The sequence below is a fragment of the Nerophis ophidion genome, linkage group LG01 (genome assembly GCF_033978795.1).
Source record: "Nerophis ophidion isolate RoL-2023_Sa linkage group LG01, RoL_Noph_v1.0, whole genome shotgun sequence".
In the NCBI taxonomy this organism is placed as follows: domain Eukaryota; kingdom Metazoa; phylum Chordata; class Actinopteri; order Syngnathiformes; family Syngnathidae; genus Nerophis; species Nerophis ophidion.
In genome coordinates, this window is record NC_084611.1 from 37769259 (window position 1) to 37794088 (window position 24830).

The 24830-nt window shown below is 42.9% G+C and overlaps 1 protein-coding gene across 1 annotated transcript in view; it reads right to left on the reverse strand.

Moving 5' to 3' along the window:
* The window catches only part of stpg2 (sperm-tail PG-rich repeat containing 2), an 86758-nt gene that overhangs the window by 56748 nt on the left and 5180 nt on the right, over positions 1–24830 (reverse strand). Inside the window, exons 4-6 of the mRNA XM_061909103.1 lie at positions 18210–18380; positions 8766–8881; positions 8403–8517 (exon numbers count right to left, since the gene is read on the reverse strand). Coding sequence (XP_061765087.1) covers positions 8403–8517; positions 8766–8881; positions 18210–18380 — 402 coding nt within the window. The remainder of the gene's footprint in view (positions 1–8402; positions 8518–8765; positions 8882–18209; positions 18381–24830) is intronic.

Here is a 24830-nt window from a genome sequence, read left to right on the forward strand (position 1 = left end):
AAGTAGTAGAAAGTATCCAGTAACAAACATGTCCGTATCATAAGGTTCATTTAATGAATTATTGTGTACATGGGTTGTCACTAAAACAATTATCACATCACTTCCACTTAAAGACAGCATAAATCCACTTAAGATGGTTAATAATATATAGTTAAGTATAATAAATAGGTTTCACTTGATTTATTGATTGATTGTATTGGCCAAGTATCTGTCTCTAATATTGATATTGTATCTTCTGTGGAAAAACTTGTATCCTTGTTGTACTCTTCTCCACGATATGGAAGGGTCCAATCATTGAGGTTGGTAAGTTTTCAGCTTATCCCTGATTTCATTTCCATGCCACTCCAAAATCGGACATTACTACGATATCTTTAAAATCTTACTGACAGCAAGACTTTGGAAGTCCATGTATGGAAACTTGCCAGGTTGTCTAGCAGTCATTGGTGACCACCGCTCAGTACAGTTAGTGGCTTTTTCGTAAAAATGGCAGCTAGAAAATGCTTTTCTAGATTGTGTATCCAAACCAGAGTAACTTGGAAGCTTTTGTTTTTTGGATAGTCAAGGACCCTACTCGTGGTCTCTGCTCCTCTGCTTTTGCCAATTCATGGACAGATTTTGTTAACAAAGCATAGTTTGACGCAGGATTTTCACTATTAGTCAAAGTACCAATAATTGTCAAAACCACACTAGATGTGGCAAAATTATTCTTTGCATTTGACCCATCACCCTTGATCACCCCCTGGTAGGTGAAGAGAGCAGTGGGCAGCAGCCGTAGCCACGCCCGAGAGTCATTTTTGGTGATTCAACCCACAATTCCAACCCTCGATGCTGAGTGCCAAACAGTTCATCCAATTACTGTCAACCCTGTCTATAGGGACCGCTTAAAGGCCTACTGAAACCCACTACTACCGACCACGCATTCTGATAGTTTATATATCAATGATGAAATATTAACATTGCAACACATACCAATACGGTCTTTTTAGTTTACTAAATTGCAATTTTAAATTTCCCGCGAAGTGTCCTGTCGAAAACGCCGCGGTATGATGACACGTATGATGACGCGTGCGTTTGACGTCACCGGTTGTAGTGGACATTTTTTTCCAGCCCGATCCAAGCTATAAGTAGTCTGCTTTAATCGCATAATTACACAGTATTCTGGACATCTGTGTTGCTGAATCTTTAGCAATTTGTTCAATTAATAATGGAGAAGTCAAAGTAGAAAGATGGAGGTGGGAAGCTTTTAGCCTTTAGCAACACAAACACAGCCGGTGTTTCCTTGTTTAAAATTCCCGAAGGTGAAGCTTTACTATGGATCAGAGCGGTCAAGGGAACATGGATCCCGACCACATGTCAACCGGCAGGTTTCGGTGAGAAAATTGTGGTAATAAGTCGGCTATTACCGTAGTTATGAGCGGAGCTTGCATCCTCCTGCAGCTGCAGACTATTACCTCCTCCCACCGGATACACTGGCGGTCACCGCACCCGTGGCCACACCCCTCCAACTTTCAGGTAACATATAATCTCACTAAAACCTAACACAATAGGCAGATAAGGGATTTTCCAGAATTATCCTAGTAAATGTGTCTAATAACATCTGAATCGCTCTCACTGCCCTCGCCTTTTTTTTCTTTTCTTTTCTCGTTCTTCACTCATCCACAAATCTTTCATCCTCTCTCAAAGCGGTCCGAATCGCTCTAGCTGCTGGTGGCTATGATTATAAACAATGTGAGGATGTGAGGAGCTCTACAACCAGTGACGTCACGTGCACATCGTCTGCTACTTCCGGTAAAGGCAAGGCTTTTTTATTAGCGACCAAAAGTTGCAAACTTTATCGTCGATGTTCTCTACCAAATCCTTTTAGCAAAAATATGGCAATATCGGAAAATGATCAAGTATGACACATAAAATAGACCTGCTATCCCCGTTTAAATAAGAAAATCTCATTTCAGTAGGCCTTTAAGGGAACAAAGAAAGTGACCGCTGTTGACAGGTGGCCACTGTACACAGGTTGGCCACCATTTTTAATTTCCATACATGTTGTAAAATAAATCAATTGCTTATTTTTCTGCTTTTAAACACAAATGTTGCACATTTATTACTGTTTGAAAAATAGAAGAAAACAAAGAAAATATTTTTTTTTTTCTAAATGCGACCATGCTACTTTACTGTTAAGAAGTTTTGAGAAGATACATTAAATGTTCCTATATGACATTCTGACAATATAATTGCACCTGTGTCAAAATATAGTGGTCTATTTTTAAGTCAATTTAAATTATGCATAAGTGTAATTTACTGTGATTAATTGTGATTAATCAAGATGCAAAAGTGTGATTGATCTGACTTTAAATAATTATCCAGAAATTTTTTTTGCATCTTTATTACGATTTGAAAAATAGAAGAAACACCGACCTGTGTGCCCGCTGGTAAATTTTACTTCAAAAATAAGATCATGCTCCTTTCGATAAAACTTAAGTAGTTTTGAACGGATAAATAAATGTTCTTATATGATATTCTGACAATTAAATCGCACATGTGTCAAAGTACAGGGTTTTTTTTAAAGTTAATTATACATGCGAGTAATTTACAGTAATTAATCACGATTAATCAAGATCTGATTTTAAAAAAATATCCCAGGCCCTGCGATGAGTTGGCGACTTGTCCAGGGTGTACCCCGCCTTCCGTCCGATTGTAGCTGAGATAGTAACCAGCACCCGCCGCGACCCCAAAGGGAATAAGCGGTAGAAAATGGATGAATGGATGGATCCCAAAAAATTATAAAATTAATAAATTGATTGCTTATTGTTTTGCTTTTCAACACCAATTTTGAATCGTTATTACTATTTGAACAATAGATTATTTTTTCTGTTACACAAGCATTGAGCATCAACCAGTGATGATGATGATGCTCCCACCAGTTCATCATTATGTTATGAGCAGATGGTGAAGGCCAGTAGTTTAGCTCGGTCATAAATTGCTGTAACACTTTCAAACATTCCGAAATGTGGACTTGAGATGGCTTTAGGAAAGCGGGAGTGAGGTTTGGGGTAGAATATTTGACAGTAGAAAGATGTTTCACTTCCCTGTGTGTACACGTGCCTCACCCTCTCTCCCCCACCCTAAAGGGAGGATGGAGAAGAGTATCTCACTCACACACACACACACACACACACACACACACACACACACACAGGCCAGTAACACTAATATAACAAAGTGTGTAGCTTTACTTCATGAATGCATGCACTTTGTGCTCAACACTGATACTCTACTGACCCCTAAAGGGAGTATGGAGGAACGCATGGGCTACAAATTAAAAGGAGAGAAAACTAATAATAATACAAATATTTTATTGAAGCTCATTAAGAATGTGCATGTGTGCCTCATACTGTGGCAGTGTACATATTTGTATTATTTCATTAGGTGTATTTATTATAAGGACATAAGTGTCGAATGTTTGGGTGTCTTGAAAAGTGTTATATAAAATCTATCAATTCGGACATTAAACCTTTCTCCACAAAACTGAAAAAGTGGCTTAAGGAAAATCAGAAGTGTGAGCACTAGAACTTGGTCTAGTATGCACAAATGGCTCCAATTATTTGCAATGTGTTTTTATTTTTGTACTTGTCTTAATCCTTTTGTATGGGTTTTTTACACTTTTCTCAACTTAAAAAAAAAAAAAAAGCCTAACCAGGGACAAGGTTTGCAAATTAGCCTGTGGCTAGAAGTCTTGTGTACTTTGACCTCGGTTACCTATGGGTAGCAAGGTTTAATTGTATTGTACCTGTAAATACATAAATAATTAAATAGCAATTATTATTATTATTCCTATTATCATCATTATGTCAAATAAATGACTTGATTAAATAAAGAAATAATACAATAATAAACATACATATTTTTATTTACTAGTTTTACTAGCCTTAGCCTATAACAAATGCTTTATTTAATAGAAAAAATTATATTAAATGATTAAAATTACCGTATTTCCTTTAATTGCCGCCAAGGCGCTAATTAATTTAAAACCTCTTCTCACTCCTGTGCTTACCAAAGGCATGCGATAAAAGTAAGCATGCGCTATTTATTTTGAAACCTTTTCTCACTCCGGCAATTACCAAAGGCATGCAGTAAAAATGTTAGTGTGATGTAAGGATACCATCATGAAAAGCACATTTAATAAAATAAAACTTTATTATGGTCTTACCTTTATTTATAAATGAAATCCATGCCAGCTCCTTCTGATAAAAAGCATCGATAACTTGTTTATAGAAGTCTTCCTTATCTTTCTTCAGTTTTAAAAGTATCTGTCTCGATGGAGATCTTCCTTTATTACCTCCTGCTTCGATTGAAAGTCCAGTTTAGAAAACTGCTATCAGACCGCTGCTATCAGTTAGCTCGGCTCCTCGAGTACGGACAACTCCCCCTCCCGTTCTGCTCCGTGGGTGACCTCTTTATCCCACCGCTGCCAACATGAAGTGTTATTGTATAAATAATACACTGGGTATTTAGGACTGGAACATGCTTTATTTCAGCCCGGTTGTTTACATCGCCAGCATAGGTGTTACATCCTAAAAGGTCTGTCGTGCACCCGCCGCGTCATATCCGTCCCAGCACAATTCACGTCACTCATTGTCACTTCTTTTGCTGCAGAGTAGTCGCAAGAAGGATCAGTAGCGCCCTCTACCACCAGGAGGAGGGAGTCATTTAATGACTCATATTTGACAGACGCAGCTACGGTATTGTGACGGTCTCAAGCCGTCATCTTGCGGGTTCCCAGGACCACCAAGGAAGGAGATGGCTCGAGCAGTTTGACTTTGTTTGTTTTTCAATAAAACCTCAGTCCAGGTTGCTCTTCCACTCGCTCGCCGCCATCTTGGGCCGGATTCCAGCATGCCCTGCCTGTCTGTCGGACCGTCGGCTGCACTTCTCCACAGGTACAGGTATATTAATAAAACATAACTGCTTACTGTTCTTTTTAACATACCGGTATTCAATAGCTTGGACCTTAAATCCTACTGAATAGCTCTTAATCTTCTTCCCTTTATTCGATTTTAAATTACCGGTATTGAAATCAGCCTCCTCCATTTTGAAAATTATGACAGGGGAAGTGTCACTCGTGACGTCACAAGTTTGACCAGGCAGTAATACTAAGCATGCACTAATTATTTTGCGAAACGAGTTTGACCCAGCAGTAATTCAAGGCAGGCGCATACTATATGCCCGGCGGCAATTCAAGGAAATACGGTACATGTTTATATTTTGTGAATTTGATACCTTTTTTAAAAATGTTAAAAGTTGCAGTATTATTAAATAAAAGTAAAATGTGTTTTTAGAGATGTCCGATAATATCGGGCTGCCGATAAATGCTTTAATATGTAATATCGGAAATTATCGGTATCAGTTTCAAAAAGTAAAATTTATGACTTTTTAAAATGCCGCTGTACGTAGTGAGAGAGAAGTACAGAGCGCCAATAAACGTTAAAGGCACTGCCTTTGCGTGCCTGCCCAATCACATAATATCTACGGCTTTTCACACACACCAGTAAATGCAAGGCATACTTGGTCAACAGCCATACAGGTCACACTGAGGGTGGCCGTATAAACAACTTTATGTTGCGCCACACTGTGAACCCACACCAAACAACAATGACAAAAACATTTCAGGAGAACATCTGCACCATAACACAACATAAACACAACAGAACAAATACCCAGAACCCCTTGCAGCACTAACTCTTCCAGGACGCTACAATGTACACCCCCACACCCCACAACACACACAACTCAACCCCCGCCCACCTCAACCTCCTCAAAAATAATGCACTTTGTGACTTCAATAATAAATATGGCAGTGCCATGTTGCCATTTTTTCCATACCTTAAGTTGATTTATTTTGGAAAACCTTGTTACATTGTTTAATGCATCCAGCGGGGCATAACAACAAAATTAGGCATAATAATGTGTTAATTCCATGAGAGGAATTAACACATTCCGATATCAGTTGATATCGGTATCGGTAATTTAGAGTTGGACAATATCAGATATCAGCAAAAAAGCCATTATCGGACATCTCTACTTATGTACTTTGACATCGGTTACCTATGTGTGGCAATGTTTAATTGTACTCTCCCTGACAAATAAATACATACATAAATTAAAAAAATAAATAGCAATTATTATTATTATTATTCCCATTACTAAATTTATGTTAAATAAATGACATGATTAAATGAAAAAATAATACAATATTCACATATGTTTATTTACTAGTTTGACTAGCCTTAACCTATAATGAATGCTTTCTTTAATTGAAAAAAAACAAAAAAATGTTAATCATTATTATTAAATAATTTGAATTACATGTTTATATTTTGTGAATTTAATACCTTTTAAAATGTTAAACGTTGCATTATTATTAAATAAAATTAAAATATATTTTGTTTGTTTGATAAAAAGACTATACTTCTTGGCTTATGGAGGACATAATAATTCCGGGATGGTGGATGGACACCGCCATGGAGAAGTACACTTAATTTCCTGTATCTCCACTTTTGTCCGCCCTGAGATCGGTAGGTTGTGAGTTCAAACCCCGGCCGAGTCATACCAAAGACTATAAGAATGGGACCCATTACCTCCCTGCTTGGCACTCAGCATCAAAGATCGGAATTGGGGGTTATATCACCAAAAATGATTTCCGGGTGCGGCCACCGCTGCTGCTCACTGCTCCCCTCACCTCCCAGGGGGTGATCGAGGGTGATGGGTCGAAAGCAGAGAATAATTTCACCACACCTAGTGTGTGTGACAATCATTGGTACTTTAAAGGCCTACTGAAACCCACTACTACCGACCACGCAGTCTGATAGTTTATACATCAATGATGAAATCTTAACATTGCAACACATGCCAATACGCCCGGTTTAGTTTACTAAATTACAATTTGAAATATCCCGCGGAGTTTCTTGTTGAAAACATCGCGGAATGATGACGCTGTGGAGAGGCGGAGCCGACGGGCCGACAGCGGGATAGGACAAATCGTGGTCCTACCCAAGATGGCGGCCAGGAGGCGGAGTATGCAGCGGAGCGGAGAGGCGGGGCGCGCCTGGAGTGCCACTGCAGCGATCAGAACCAGGCGCGTAATTCACACACTTGCTCTCAATCTGTGCATCTCCACCTGCTGTTTAAAAGGGGAGAAGAAGAAGCAATCGGGGGAGAAGTAGAAGGAGAGAGACGAACAACCAGACGAGCGAGAACCACGGAGAGCCACAGAGCGACAGAGACCAGCACAGGAAAGATGCGGACGACTGAAAAGGAGACCGCCACGAGCAGCGGAGGTGGAGCTGAAAGAGTGACTGACCAACACGGCGAGCGACTTTATTGAAATAATAAAGAGGCAAACCTGTGCGAAGCGATGTCCTCCATCAATGGTCCGTGCAACCCACACGATGGCGGCAAGAAGCCGTTCACAGACGCGTATGATGACGCGTGCGCGTGACGTCTCGGGTTGGATGGGACATTTTAGCCCAGCACCACACACGGCTAAAAGTAGTCTCTTTTCATCGCATAATTAAACAGTAATTTGGAGATCTGTGTTGCTGAATCTTTTGCAATTTGTTCAATTAATAATGGAGACTATAAAGAATAATGCTGTTGGTGGAAACGGTGGATTGCAGCTGCCTTTAGCAACCGAAACACAGCCATTGTTTCTTTGTTTGTTGTGAAGCTTTAAAACAGAGCGGTCAAGCGAATATGTTTCTCTACGTCAACCAGCAAGTTTTTGGATGGGAAAATTGTGATATTAAGTCGGCTCTTCAGTGGATTATGGGACTTCCTCCTGCAGCTCAAAAAGGAAGCTGTGATCTTGGCTCCTCGGCTTCTCTGAGAGACACTGGCGTTCACCGCAACCCTCCGACTTTCAGGTATGACTTTACAATCTCACTAAAACACTATTAAAACAATAAGCAGATAAGGGATCTTCCAGAATTATCCTAGTAAATGTGTCTAATTACATCTGAAACGGTCCCACTGCGGCCGCCTGGAGCCGTCACATTTTCTTTTTTCTCTTTCTTTTTTAGTGCTTCACTCTAACTTTCCTTATCCACATATCTTTCATTCCCGCTCAAATTAATGGGGAAATTGTTGCTTTCTCGGTCCGAATAGCTCTTGCTGCTGGCGGCTCACATTATAAACAATGTGAGGATGTGAGGAGCCCTCACACCGGTTACGTCACGCGCACATCGTCTGCTACTTCCGGTAAAGGCAATGCTTTATTATTAGCGACCAAAAGTTGTGAACTTTATCGTCGATGACACATAGAATGGACCTGCTATCCTCATTTAAATAAGAAAATCTCATTTCAGTAGGCCTTTAACTTAACTTTTTACACACAACCGCCAAACACTTGCCTTCTTTTCCTCCTGTTTGGACACCAGTTCGTGGTAACGAGGAATGACGAGCTGAGCCCTCGTGCTCCTTTGCTCTTTCCGCAGGTTTATGTTCTCGTAGTGCGTTTGTGGGACGCTGCCAGGAGAGAGGGGGAGATGGGATTTGTGCAAGTGTACCTAATGTTGCAGCCGGTGAGTCAGCTACATAAGGTTTGCTCACTATCTCCATCTTCATCACCAGAAGGCAATGTTCATCATCAGTGGCTTAATAAATAGATGGACCGTCTTCCTATTAACTCTTTTACTTCCACGTTAATGCAGTGGTTATATATGGTGTGTGTGCGTGCGTCCTCTCTAAATGATTTAACAGGGAGTGGTACTCACATCTCAGGGTAATAGTAGCCTGGCCCCGGGCCTTCATCCTTCATCACCTCGCCTCTCTTCGCCGTCATGTTGCCAAAGTGGATGCCTTTGTACTTTTGGGCAAAACTCTTCTCTGCCTGGAAACGAGACGATGAAGAGGTTGAGGTCGGTGAGAAGGGAGCAGGCAGACACACACAAAAAAAAAGGAAGAAGATTGTCGAGGGGGCGTGAATGACAGGGGGAAGCGATAAGGAGAAGACAAATGGATGGCGAAAAAGTTCCATTGCTTCGTTCGGTCTTATCTATTTGTGGTGAGGTGAAGTGGAAGGTGAATGAGAAGTGAAGTTGAGCCACATGCAACATTATGTCACCTTCTTCCTGTCCTTCTGCTCTAGTTCACAGCCTTTTACTTAGGGATGTCTGATAATATCAGGGACTGCCGATAAATGCTTTAAAATGTAATATCGGAAATTATCGGTTTCAAAAAGTAAAATGTATAACTTTTTAAGATGCTGCTGTGTACACGGACATAGGGAGAAGTACAGAGCGCCAATAAACCTTAAAGTCACTGCCTTTGCGTGCTGGCCCAGTCACATAATATATACGGCTTTTCACGCACACAATTTAATGCCAAGCATACTTGGTCAACAGCCATACAGGTCACAATGAGGGTGGCCGTATAAACAACTTTAACACTGTTACAAATATGCGCCACACTGTGAACCCACACCAAACAAGAATGACAAACACATTTCGGGAGAACATCCCTACCGTAACACAACATAAACACAAGAGAACAAATACACAGAACCCCTTGTAGCACTAACTCCTCCAGGACACTACCTTAGTGGGGAACTGAGGAGACACATTTTTGAAGCTTTTCGGGTGGAATTCTTTCCCATTCTTGCTTGATGTACAAGTTGTTCAGGAGTCCAGGGTCTCTGTTGTGATATTTTAGGCTTCATAATGCGCCACACATTTTCCATGTGAGACAGATCTGGACTACGGGCAGCCCAGTCTAGTACCCACACTCTTTCACTATGAAGCCACGCTGTTGTAACACGTCCATGATAACGTTGCTTGGATGGCAACATATGATGCTCCAAAACATGTATGTACCTTTCAGCATCGCAGATGTGTAAGTTACCCATGCCTTGGGTACTAATACACCCCCCTACCATCACAGATGCTGGCTTTTGATCTTTTCTCCTGTAACAGTCCGGATGGTTCTTTTCCTCTTTGTTCCAGAGAACACGACATCCACAGTTTCCAAAACAGTCTGAAATGGGAGCTCGGGCCCAGCGAAGCCGGCAGCGTTTCTGGGTGTTGTTGATCAATTAAGGCTTTCCTTTGTGTGCATAGTTTTGTATTAAATTCATTGTGGAGACTATCAATAATCAAGTTACACAAAGTTTCATCAGTAATATAAAAGACTGTTTACGTAGTTGCCAAACTAAACTCCAACATTCAGAGACCGCAGAATAATATGTCAATAAACTAGTAGTGTATAAAGTATTACCTGTGTTATACAGTAGTAATAAAATAAGCAGCAAAAATTTAAAATACAGCAAAACAATATAATCTAACAATAAAAAGATATGTTGACACTAATAACATTTTAGTCTTTGTAAAAAAAAATACATGTATCATAGTCAATATGCAAATGTTACGACGGTGTCATTGTTACATATAAATTGCCAATCTGTGGGAGACCCTGTACATAGTCATTACTTGGAAAGCAGGAAGAAAGGTTGATACGTTTGACAAAAGTAAAAACAAAGTGGCAGCATATTGTGACTAGAGATGTCCGATAATGGCTTTTTTGCCGATATCCGATATTCCGATATTGTCCAACTCTTAATTACCGATTTTGATATCAACCGATATGGATATCAACCGATATATTATTATGCCTAATTTTTTGTGATGCCCCGCTGGATGCATTAAACAATGTAACAAGGTTTTCCAAAACAAATCAACTCAAGTTATGGAAAAAATCCCAACATGGAACTGCCATATTTATTATTAAAGTCACAAAGTGCATTATTTTTTTTTAATATGCCTCAAAACAGCATGCTGGAATTTGGGACATGCTCTTTCTGAGAGAGCATGAGGAGGTTGAGGTGGGCGGGGTTGGAGATGGGGGGCTAGCGAGGGGGTGAATATTGTAGCGTCCTGGAAGAGTTAGTGCTGCAAGGGGTTCTGGGTATTTGCTCTGTTGTGTTTATGTTGTATTACGGTGCGGATGTTCTCCCGAAATGTGTTTGTCATTCTTGTTTGGTGTGGGTTCACAGTTTGGCGCATATTCGTAACAGTGTTAACGTTGTTTATACGGCCACCCTCAGTGTGACCTGTATGGCTGTTGACCAAGTATGCATGGCATACACTTGTGTGTGTGTGAAAAGCCGTAGATATTTTGCGACTGGGCCGTAACTTTAAGGTTCATTGGCGCTCTGTACTTCTCCCTACATCTGTGTACACAGCAGCGTTTGGAAAAGTCATTAATTTTACTTTTTGAAGCAGAAACTGATCATTTCTGAAATTACAATTTAAAGCATTTATCGACCGATAATATCGGCAGCCTGATATTATCGGACACCTCTAAAAATTTATTTTAATTTTTTAATCATACTGCATATTTTAACATTTTTAAAAGGTATTAAATTCACAAAATATAAACATGTAATTTAAATTGTTTAATAATAATGATTAAAATGTTTTTGTTTTTTTAATTGAATAGGTCATTCATTATAGGTCAAGGCTAGTAAAACTAGTAAATAAGAATATGTTTATTTATTATTGTATTATTTCTTTATCTAATCGTGTCATTTATTTGTCATGTACACAGCAGCGTTTTAAAAAGTCATAAATTTTACTTTTTGAAGCCGATACCGATATTTTTTTAAATCGATCCCGATACTTTCCGATATTACATTTTAAAGCAATTATCGTTCGATAATATCGGCAGTTTGATATCGCACATCCCTCGTTGTGACCTTTGACCTCAGTGAAACGGTCCATGCGTGTAAGTATTAAGACTGGTCCGTGGGGTCTCCATCCATCCATTTTCTACCGCTTGTCCCTTATGGGGTCACGGAAGCCTTTCTCAGCTGCATTCGGGCAGAAGGCGGTGTACACCCTGGACAAGTCACTACCTCATTGCACAGCCAACACAGATAGACAAACAACATTAACACTCAAATTCACTCCGTGGGGTCTGTGCTGCCTAATAATGTTCATGTTCCTGACCTTAACGTGAGAGCTCCAGCGGTGCGTTTATAAAAATAAAAAAAAGACGTAAACTTTGAAATCAAAGCGTCTAAACTTCTATGAGAAGTTCTTCCTTGACCCAGCTGTCCGGCCTCGTTCCCTCTGACACATCCTGATAGGAAGAAGAAGCAAGTCTGACTCAAAGCACAAACTCCACAGGGTACCTATCTCCGTGTTTCAACCGCAAGTCCTGGGAGAGATCGCGGGTTCAATCCCCTGTGATCCAACGAAGGGGAAGGGGGAAACAAAGATGTTGAGATAGTTATAGATAAAAAAAAGAGAAGCAGCTTATTTAATACGGCACGGAGACAAAACCAGCATGAAGATGCGGTCACAGCTGCCGTGCGGTCCGAAGACACAAATTGCATTTTTATGTCTACAAAGGGCTTTTAAAAAGCCAAAACACAACATAGCTCGTGGTTATGTGTATATTATACTAGACAACATGGCTTATTTATTATTCAAACCTTAAAGGTGCTGTGTGCAACTTCCTCACAGCAACATTTTTCTAAGCAAAAAAAAATAACAAGAACCGCTTATGTTACTATATTTTTTCACAATTACAAAGTTTATGTTATGAAAATGTTTTACCGGCCCGAATAAAAGGGTTGGTGTTTACGGCAGTCACTGACTCGGTCTCATTAACATGTACGCGGACGGAGCGCGTGCACACGTACAAAAGCATTTCAAGAGAAGCAACAAAAATTTGCAGTCATGTTGTTGTTATGATGGAATACAAATTGCTATTAAATACAAATTGCTATTATCAGCCAACAACATACAAAGGTAACGCGCGTGCATGTGTCACGTACGTACCGAATTACGTCATTGTGTACGAGAAGCCGTAATAGGGCGGGATGTACTGCAGGGTTTCCTCTACACCCTGTGTGTCAAAGTCAAGGCCCGCGGACAAGATCCAGCCCACCATTTAATGATCTATGGCCCCCAGGATGATATGCGATTAGTTTTAGAACCGGCCCGCAGGCCACAGCCGCCTGCTGCTGTTTTGCACGCACCAATACTCCCATCAGTGTTGACGCTAGGAATTTTGCCAGGGACCCCATCAAAAATGGGGTCCCACAGTACATTTTTGGGGTCCCACTTGTTTGTAAGCGTTTTGAAAACAAATGATAAATGTATGCATTATCCTGTTATATCTCACATTCTATATTGTATTTTGGAAAAAGGTTGTCAAAAAATGTTAATTCAAAAAAATAATAAAAAAGACAAAAAATGTTTATGCACATGTAAAAGTATTCAGTTATTAACATTCATTCACTTTCTTATTTCCTTCATGGATCTAAACTTTCCTGAGGGAGCATGAGGAGGTTGAGGTGGGCAGGGCGGGAGGTGTATATTGTAGCGTCCCAAAAGAGTTAGTGCTGCAATGGCTATTCTGGCTATTTATTTTGTTGTTTGTTGTGTTACGGTGCGGATGTTTCACCTATAAAATCCACAAGTCAGCCGAACGGCTGGAAGGCCCTCCTTTTCTTATGTAAACGGGTGCAGTCACATAGCCATTATGGCCACATTGGTCATTAGCATAGCAGTGCCCCTTGGGTGCGTTCTCTGAGCACATCTGAGAATCGAATATTACCATATAGTATATATATATATACATGGGACGGCGTGGCGCAGTGAGAGAGTGGCCGTGTACAACCCGAGGATCCCTGGTTCAATCCCCACCTAGTACCAACCTCGTCACGTCCGTTGTGTCCTGAGCAAGACACTTCACCCTTGCTCCTGATGGGTGGTGGTCAGCGCCTTGCATGGCAGCTCCCTCCATCGGTGTGTGAATGTGTGTGTGAATGGGTAAATGTGGAAGTAGTGTCAAAGCGCTTTGAGTACCTTGAAGGTAGAAAAGCGCTATACAAATACAACCCAATTATCGTTTATTATTATATATATTTAAAAATATGACAATTATTTAACATAAAACATTATTAATTATTTCTTGACACACACACGCGCACACACACACACACACATATATATATATATATATATATACATATATATATATATATTATAAATTTTTAATATTGAAAAATTGTATTACTTGACAGAATATCCAATTTAAAAAAAACATCTGAATGCACCTTTCTTTTATTACACACACACACACATATATATATATATATATATATATATATATATATATATATATAAAAACACACTATTATATTGTTTACACTAATATATTTTCCATTTACAAAATGGATCACAATGTGTCCTATGTTTTTATGTAACCACAATTGTATTGTTTATAAGCTGAAGCAAATATGTGGAATATTTACATCCATAACTGGTATTTTAAAATCAGATATATAATATCATATCTTTGACATAACATCACATTACAGTATGGGCAAACAGCGACAGTCAGTCTGGTTATCTATGAGTTGAGACCGGGAGAGACAGGGAAAGAGAAAATAGAGGGAAAGAGCAAAACAGGCAAAAACAATATACAAATTCTAAAATAAAACAAATCAAATACATTTCTGATGTATCTCAGTTTGAAAAAAATGTTACATAAAATAAATCATTATCTTGAACAGATATCAACTTGATGAGCAATTCTGTAAATGACTGGTGGGACTACCACAGATTTTGAGTGTTTTTTTTATGTGGTTCTGTTCTTTTCCTTTTCCTATGTGTCTGGTGGGGATGTTGGAAGCCCATTGTTGTAGGGTCCTGATAACTTCTACATCCTTCTACAAATATTACATATATTACATTTTGATTCAGCTCATATGTTCTGCACAGGCTGCCACCTTGGGAAACTGGTGAAAGACAGACAGTCATTTATCAGCTCTGATTCTCCCCCTCCCCCATTTATGTAAAGGTGTTGGGGGACCCCTCCCGGGGTCCCCCAGTGATTGCTCAAGGACACAACAAAGTTGGTAGAAGGTGGGGATCGAAGCAGGAACCCTCAGGTTGCTGGCACGGCCAATCTCCCAACAGCGCCACGCCCTCCCCTACCTGATCGTAAATAGTTTTTCAGTCCTATGTTGATACAACCTGACCACTGACACTCAGGCGGTTGACTCCCAACAGACATGACATCACTGAGAGCCAGCAGCATACAATATTGTGTGTGTGTGTGTGTGTGTGTGTGTGTGTGTGTGTGTGTGTGTGTGTGTGTGTGTGTGTGTGTGTGTGTGTGTGTGTGTGTGTGTGTGTGTGTGTGTGTGTGTGTGTGTGTGTGTGTGTGTGTGTGTGTGTGTGTGTGTGTGTGTGTGTGTGTGTGTATTTTGTTTGTTCTTACTAGAACTCGTCCATCGTACAAGAAGGAATAACAAGTACTAATGGCTCCCCTTGTTGCCTGCATGTAAAATGGATGAGTGTCGGCGCATTGTGACTTCTGCTAAAGTGGAGCTGTGCTCATTAGCCATGGAAATGGATTTGAGGATAACTCAATATGGTGGAGTGCTGCTTCACTGGTGCATTAGATGTGTCCAACGCTAATGGACACACACACACACAAATTAGGGCTACTTGGAGAGTTCACATAAATACGGGGGCAGGGGGCACGATGAAAGACGGAGTTGTTCCCTCCCTTTGTACAGACGCCGCTAATATGGCAGAACATTCTACAAGATGTTGGAGTGTGTACCAGGTCAAAGGGCACTTATGTTTGAAAAGTAAGCCGCGTAAAACTGTCCCAAAAAGTGAACAACGGCCTTCGCGGGAAGGTAATAGTCATGCTTTCTAGCAGGAAGTGATGTAACGTGGTTCCAAAATGTCCTCATGGCGGCACAAATAACGACTGAGTCTTTTCTATTGTATGACAAAAAGTGGCGCACTGGCACAGGGACCGGGCAGAAAGCAAATCAAAGTTGGCTGCAGATCACTTGAGGGTGTGTAAATCAATTACACATGCATCAAAATGTGCATTCCTGCGAGCAAACACTGCCAAAAAGTATATTTTTTTCCACTTATGCTTACATTTTGGCGTTGAAGGAGGTGTTTTGTGCGGCAATTGAGGAAACTGGGAACAACTTGGAGCTTGTTTTTTTTTTTGTTTGATTGAGACTTTTATTACAGTACATATTCCGTGCAATTGACCACTAAATGGTAACACCCAAATAAGTTTTCAACTTGTTTAAATCGGGGTCCACGTTAATCAATTCATGGTGAGGGCCGACCTCACAGTACCGTATTTTTCGGAGTATAAGTCGCTCCGGAGTATAAGCCACACCCGCCGAAAATGCAGAATAAAGAAGGCAAAAAACATATATATGTCGCACTGGAGTATAAGTCGCATTTTGGGGGGAAATTTATTTGATAAAATCCAACATCAAGAATAGACATTTGAAAGGCAATTTAAAACAAATAAAGAATAGTGAACAACAGGCTGAATAAGTGTACGTTATATGACACATAAATAACCAACGGAGAAGGTGCCTGGTATGTTAACGTAACATATTATGGTAAGAGTCATTCAAATAACTATAACATATAGAACATGCTATACGTTTACCAAACAGTCTGTCACTCCTAATCGCTAAATCCGATGAAATCTTATAAGTCTAGTCTCTTACGTGAATGAGCTAAATAATATTATTTGATATTTTACGGTAATGTGTTAATAATTTCACACATGAGTCGCTCTTGAGTATAAGTCGCACCCCCGGCCAAACTATGAAAAAAACTGCGACTTATAGTCCGAAAAATACGGTAAACGTCTTTTGTATAACTTGTTTTTATTTTTTATGTTTTTTCCTCCCTGTTTGTTATTAATTGCATAAAAACTTGAATATAATGCAGGGATTCTCAAACTGCGGCTATGAATTTGAATTTGGATTTCATTATTAATTCTATAAATTCTTTTAAGTCAGGGGTCTCAAACTCAATTTACCTGGGGGCCACTGGATGCAGAAACTGGGTGAGGCTGGGCCGCAAAAGAAGATTTCTTAAAAATCTAACATGCACTTTTTAATGAATTCACCTTCTTTGAATGGCTTTCCCGCCCCAGCAACATACTTGCCAACCCTTCAGATTTTTCCGGGAGACTCCCGAATTTCAGTGCACCTCCCAACAATCTCCCGGGGCAGCCATTCTCCCAAATTGGTCCCGATTTTCACCCGGCCAACGATATTGAAGGCGTGCCGTGATAGCACTGCCTTTGACATCCGCTACAACAGTGGTTCTCAACCTTTTATTAGTGATGTATTCCCGTGAACATTTTTTTAATTCAAGTACCCCCTAATCAGAGCAAAGCATTTTTGGTTGAAAAAAAGAGATAAAGAAGTAAAATACAGCACTATGTCATCAGTTTCTGATTTATTAAATTGTATAACAGTGCAAAATATTGCTAATTTGAAGTGGTCTTTCTTGAACTATTTGGAAAAAAAAGATATAAAAATAACTAGTGATTCAATTATAAATAAAGATTTCTACACATAGAAGTAATCGTCAACTTAAAGTTCCCTCTTTGAGGATTGTAATAGAGATCTATCTGGATTCATGAACTTAATTCTAAACATTTCTTCACAAAAAAAGAAATCATTAACATCAATATTTATGGAACATGTCCACTAAAAATCTAGTTGTCAACACTGAATATTGCATTGTTGCATTTCTTTTCACAGTTTATGAACTTACATTCATATTTTGTTGAAGTATTATTCAATAAATATATTTATAAAGGATTTTAGAATTGTTGCTATTTTTAGAATATTTTTGAAAAATCTCAAGTACCCCTTGGCATACCTTCAAGTACCCTCAGGGGTACACATACCCCCATTTGAGAACCACTGCGCTACAACATGTCATCGCGTCCGCCTTTTTGTCATACAAACAGCGTGCCAGCCCAGCCACATGTTGTATGAGGCTTCTGCAAACACACGCGAGTGAATGCAAGGCATACTTGGTCAACAGCCATACAGGTCACACTGAGGGTGGCCGTGTAAACAACTTTAACACTGTACAATTATGCGCCACACTGTGAACCCACACCAAACAAGAATGACAAACACATTTCGGGAGAACATCCGCACCGTAACACAACATAAACACAACAGAACAAATACCAAGAAGGGGGGTAGCGTTACCCAACGAAGTTATAGACCCACTGGTTACATCTTGGCTAAGACACAATGGCTGCTACCAGGCTAGGAGTGAGCCACTATTATAGTTGTACTGTACAGTAGTAGTGTAGTGTAGTGTAGTGTAGTGTAGTAGTATACGTACAGTCAGGGGGTCGTAGTAGGCCGGGCCCAGGCTGCTGTCCCTAATTGGAGGCCCCTGCTTGCGTAACTGACCCTGGGCGTCCTCCTCATAGCCGCAGGATTGACCCGGCGATGGAATGGAAGGAACGTCTGACTGGCCAACGAGCCTCTGGAGACTTTTAGCTTGATGCGCCTTCACGTTGGAAGAAAACAACACAATAAGTTATTTATGAACTCCAATAATGGAATATATTGTTGAGCACTACAGCGACTATTCCACGACTCTTCAGGACAACACGTGTGTGTACACTTGTGTGTGTGCGTGTGTATGTGTGTTCCTATTAGCAGCACATCTCCACAAGGATTGCTTGCAGCTCACATGAAGGCTTTTAGTCAAAGCTCCAATTATTTATTTTTTTACTCAAATCATCTCGTGTTTCATCCCTGATGAGCTAAAAGCTGAGAGTTTTTCATGTTAACTCAGACCTAACATCTCCTGCAGTGCACTCGCCACATAAAATAAACCCAGCAAGGTACAGAGAGGGGAAGATGAATGATTTAGGATTAAAACGATTAAGAATAATAATAATAAAGTCGACAATTCTTCTCCATGGTTAATGTCACTTGCAACAAGTTAAGCAAATCATTAACCCTCATTAGAGTGTGGATTGTTCTTTGGACACTACATTAATGCACTATTTAAATGAAAACATTTCATTTAAAATATCTAATTTTCCACATCAGCCAATGTACATACACAGTGCATCCGGGAAGTATTCAGAGTATTCACTTTTCCCACCTTTTGTCATTTTGCAGCTTTATTCCAAAATTGAATACATTCCTTTTTGTCCTCAAAATTCTACACACAATACCCATGATGACAATGTGAAATTATTATAATTTTTTTCTTTCAAAATGTTTGCAATTGTATTAAAAAAAAAAAGTACATAAGTATTCAACACATTTTCTCAATGCTTTGTTGATGCACCTTTGGCAGCAAATGCAGCCTCGGGTCTTTTTCAATATTACAGCCTTGGAGCTGTGATTGCTGCCGAAGGGGCATTAACAAAGTATTGCCTCACAATACGAAGGTTCTGAGTTTGCATGTCCTCCCCGTGACTGCGTGGGTTCCCTGCGGTTAGTCTGGCTTCCTCCCACTTCCAAAGACATTCATCTGGGGATAGGTTAATTGGCAACACTAAATTGGCCCTAGTGTGTTAATGTGAGTGTGAATGTTGTCCGGCTATCTGTGTTGGCCATGCGATGAGGTAGCGACTTGTCCAGCGTGTACCCCGCCGTCCGCCCGATTGTAGCTGAGATAGGCTCCAGTGCCCCCCGCAAACCCAAAGGGAATAAGCGGTAGACAATGGATGGATGGATAATTAGCACATTTGTTTACTTTTAATATTTAATTTTTTAAATGAAAACATTTTTTTTAACAAATATAATCGCACATTTATTTATTAATACATTTTATTATTTTTCAAAAAGTGATTGTCATGCATGCTGAGGAACACTGATACTTTCCAAAAACAAAAAACAGGACAGATACAAGAGGCGAATTACCCAAATAATATAATATATACTATTGTAGCGATGCTCGTACTTGGGTTCTTCTAGGATCACAGGAATTGGAACCACACTCAAGGCAGCTTTTACAATCTTTAATTTCTTCACACAATCAATCAGTCTCTCGTGGCTTTTCAGCCCAGCATTTGCAATTATTAGAGTCTTTTTGTTCACCAGTCTATTCAGCTTTCCAGCCGCTCTCCCTCCGCCGTGTCGCTTCCGCCTTCCCCTGTCAAGTTCTCCCACGCTGCTAATAAAGGAACAGGTGATTAGATAACACGTTCCAGCTGAGATTATCCACTCACCTCTCAGCTGCTTCATGGCCGGCCCCTGCACACACCGCGCCCGCAGGGAACGCGTGGACCACGCCCCTCCCCACATGCCTCCACCACCAGACTCAGGCTGGACACCCGTCTGGCCGCGCTCACTCCTCCCCCCACCGCTGGGCGAGAGAGGAAGTCGGCCACGGCCATCTGCGCACCCGGCCTGCGGACCACCTGGAAGTTGTAGGGTTGTAATGCAAGGTACCACTGGGTGATCTGCGCATTGGCGTCCTTCATGCAGTGGAGCCACTGGAGCGGTTTGTGGTCCAAGCAGAGACTGAAGGCGCGCTCCAGCAGGTAGTAGCGGAGGGCCCGACCACCCACCGGATGGCAAGGCACTCCCTCTCCACCGTGGTGTACCTTGCCTCCCGGTCCGAGAGTTTCCGGCTGATGTAAAGTATGAGGCGGTCGATGCCCCCCACCAGCTGGGACAGCACCGCCCCCAGTCCCTGGCCCGACGCGTCCGCCTGCAGACAGAAAGGGATGTTAAAGTTCGGCATGTGCAGTACCGGCTCCTCAAAGAGTGCTGTTTTTACCTTTTCAAATGCCCGCTGGCACTGCTCCGTCGACTGGACCAGTTCTGGAGCACCCTTTTGGGTGAGGTCAGTCAGTGGGCTGGTCCAGTCCGCGAACCGGGGAATGAACAGGCGGTAATAGCCCGCCATTCCCAAAAACTGCCTCACCTCTTTTTTTGTCTTGGGAGGTGGACAGGCCTCAATGGCCGCCGTTTTGTCCAATTGGGGCTGCACCTGTCCCTCCCCCCCCAAGTGGTACCCCTGGTACTGTACCTCCCTCCGGCCAACGGCGCACTTCTCCGGGTTGGCGGAGAGCCCCGCCCGCCTCAGAGACTTTAGGACCGCCCCCACCCGCCGCATGTGCTGTCCCCAGCTGCTACTCTGGATGATGATGATATCATTCAGGTAGCCAGCCGCGTATGCCGCGTGAGCTCGCAGCACTCAGTCCATGAGACGCTGGAACGTGGCAGGCGCACCGAACAATCCAGACGGAAGTGTCACGAATTGGTACAAATCTTCTGGAGTGAAAAAGGCCGTTTTTCTTGGGACTCTGGTGACAAGAGAATCTGCCAGTAGCCCTTGGTCAAATCCAGTGTCGTAAAAAAAACGAGCAGTGCCCAGCCAATCTAGGAGCTCGTCGACCCGAGGCATTGGGTACGCGTCAAAACGTGAAATTTCATTCACCCTGTGGTAATCCACACAGAACCGCACAATTCCATCCTTCTTCCCCACCAAAACAATGGGACTGCACCACACGTTGTGGGATTCTTCTATTACCCCCAACTTAAGCATGGTTTTTAATTCCTCTCGAACCACTTTGCGCTTGTGTTCGGGAAGCCGATATGGCCTAGACTGCACCGTAACCCTGGGCTGGACTCGATGTGATGTCGGATGATATCCGTGCACCCGGGCCAAGAGGAGAACACATCAGAGTAGCGCCGCTGTAACTCAGCCACCACCGCTCTCTGTGCCAATGTGAGCTGGTCGTCACAGGGAAACTGAGGGGTCGGGCCAGAGCGCGGGATCTCCGGCCCCAACTCCTCCTCCTCCCCCACTACTGTCACCATGGCAACTGGCTCCGCCTCTCTCCATGCCTTAAGCAGGTTCAAATGATATATCTGGGTGTCTCCGCGTCGGTCCGAACTCCGGACCTCATAATCGACATCCCCCACTTGCCGTCCCTGCCACTTTGCAAGTAATTTGGAGCTTGAGGTTGGAAGTTGCAAATTTACGTAGTTGGGACCCCCCTATTATACGTGCGCTGTTGACGCTCTCGGGCTCGGCGCAAATTCTCACGTGACAAGTGCCCCACCTTGTGGAGTTTTGCCCGCATGTCCAAGACGTATTAAATTTCATTTTTGCTGGAGCTCGGACCTTCCTCTCAGCTTTCTTTAATGACGTCCAACACTCCACGAGGCCTTCGGCCGTACAATAGCTCGAATGGTGCAAAACCAAGGGAGGCCTGAGGTACCTCCCGCATCGCAAACAATAGGGGGTCCAACCGTTTATCCCAATTTTGTTTGTCCTTGTGCATGAATTCACGGATCATGGTTTTCAGCGTTTTATTAAATCTCTCCACCAGCCCATCTATTTGCGGATGATATACGCTGGTGCGGATGGCCTTAATTTCCAATAACCCGTAAAGTTCCTTTATTGTGCGTGACATAAAGAAAGTACACTGGTCAGTCAGAATCTCTTTCGGGATTCCAATTCAGGAGATGACCTGAAACAGTGCTTGCGCCACGCTCTTGGCAGAGATGGAGCGCAAGGGCACTGCTTCGGGATAACGCGTTGCGTAATCCCCCAGGACTAACAAGAAGCAATATCCCCGTGTGCTCGGGTGAAATGGTCTGATGAGGTCCATCCTAATTCTTTCGAATGGGACCTCCATGAGTGGTAATGGGCGCAAGGGCGCCTTTGGGGTGGCCGCTGGGTTCACCAGCTGGCAGTCCGGGCAGGCAGCACACCATCGGCGTACGTCTGCCCGGAGGCCTGGCCAATAGAATCGGACCATGACCCGATTAAGTGTCTTATCATATCCTAAATGGCCAGACATGGGATTAAGATGTTCCGCCTGGAAAACCATTTCCCGGCTGCATTTTGGCACCAACAACTGGGTGTATTCCTCCCCAGTTTGCGTGTCACGGCCCACTAGGTATAATCTATCCCAAATAATGGAAAAATGTGGGAATACCCGCGCTTTCCCCGGGCACACCAGCTGACCGTCAATATTATCCACCTGATCCCAGGCCTCGCGCAAGGTTTCATCACGGGCCTGCTCGAGGGTAAAATCTTCCGTAGGTTGCCACCGGGGGCCGGGGGGGCCTCCCACGAAGCCCCCACCCATTCCCGCTCGGCACTCCCGGATAAAACCGCGTCGACGCTGAAAACGGCGCGGATAATCCCCTCGCCTACTGTCCGTGAACGCACCCCCACACATTGTGTCACCAAATGATTGAATCCCGGCCAATTCATCTTCAAAATTATAGGATGCGTAAGTTGTGCGCTTACGGCAACCTTGACTTGACTTTATGCTTTTGGGTTTCATATAGAATTTCCACTGGCACAGTAGCATATTTGTATACATCCACATGGACACACCTAATTTTTATCCGTGTTGCATGCCTCGACACCCCGGGACGAACCAGGTTCTGGTGGATCATGGACTGCCTGCAGCCCAAATCCACCATCGCCTGGTATGTACCCCCAAGGACCCTTACCGGGACGCAGTACGTCTCTCCCAGATCGCGGTCTTGTTCCCCGCACCCCATAGCGGGGCGAGTCAGTGCCGGGGTGATTTTCTCGGCTGTTGCTGTGGCTGCCTCCCGGAGCACCGCCAGGTGCTCTTCCGCCAGTTTCACCGCTGCCTTCACATCCAGTGGACTGTGGCACCGCACCCATGCGAATGTCCTCGCCAGGATGCCATCAAGGAACTGCTCCAACACAATTGCTTCCAGCATCTTTGGTTCCAAAGACATGCACCTGGGGATAGGTTGATTGGCAACACTAAATTGGCCCTAGTGTGTGAATGTGAGTGTGAATGTTGTCTGTCTATCTGTGTTGGCCCTGCGATGAGGTGGCGACTTGTCCAGAGTGTACCCTGCCTTCCGCCCGATTGTAGCTGAGATAGGCGCCAGCGCCCCCCGCGACCCCGAAAGGGAATAAGCGGTAGAAAATGGATGGATGGATGGATCTTTGGGTCCTGCCCGTTGGGTTGGAGCCACCGGGTTGCTGCATCCATCAGCCGATTTAAAAATATGAAGGGCCGGCCCTCTGGGGCCAGCTTCATGGCCCGGAACTGTCGGCAGTGATCTTCAGGGCTGCTGCCGACCCGGTCCAGGATGGCGTGCCGTTGGTTGGCGTAGTGTGAGCGGGCCAACGCCGGGAGACTAAACGCCGCCCGCTGCGCCTCCCCCACCAAGAGCTGCAGCAGCCGCGCGTCGCATTCTTCCTCCGGCCACTTGCACGACGTTGCAGTGGCCTCGAAGACGTCCAAGAATGTTTGTGGGTCCTCCCCCTCCACCATACGCTTCATGGAGGACGACCCACGCGCTGCCTCTGCTCGGTTCATCAGTGCTTGCAGCACTTGGGTCTACTGCCGGCTCGCCGCAGACCCTTCAGCCAGGACTTGGCCCAGCACCTCCTGCGGGGTTGGTACCAACATCTTTGCGTGATCCGTTTGTTTTTGGGCGCCACTGTATCGATGCTCATACTTGGGTTCTTCTAGGATCACAGGAATTGGCACCACACTCAAGGCAGCGTGGACAATCTTTAATTTCTTCACACAATCAATCAGTCTCTTGTGGCTTTTCAGCCCAGCATTTGCAATCATTAGAGTTTTTTTGTTCACCAGTCTATTCGGTTTTCCAGCCGCTCTCCCTCCGCCGTGTCGCTTCCACCTTCCCCTTTTAAGGTCTTCCACGCTGCTTATGAAGGAACAGGTGATTAGATAACTCGTTCCAGCTGAGATTATCCACTCACCTGTCAGCTGCTTCATGATCAGCCCCTGCACACACCCCGCCCGCAGGGAACACGTGGACTACGCCCCTCCCCACAACTATATTTTATTTATTGAGTATTTTCTATTTTTCTTGGTATTTTGAAATGGGGCTGTTAAAAATAAGCTTGACCACTTCATTACATGTTCTTATTGCTACAATATTTTTATTTTTCGGGACTTTTTAGAGTTAGTTAAAAAACGTTTCGTACATGTATTTAAAATAATAAAATATATGT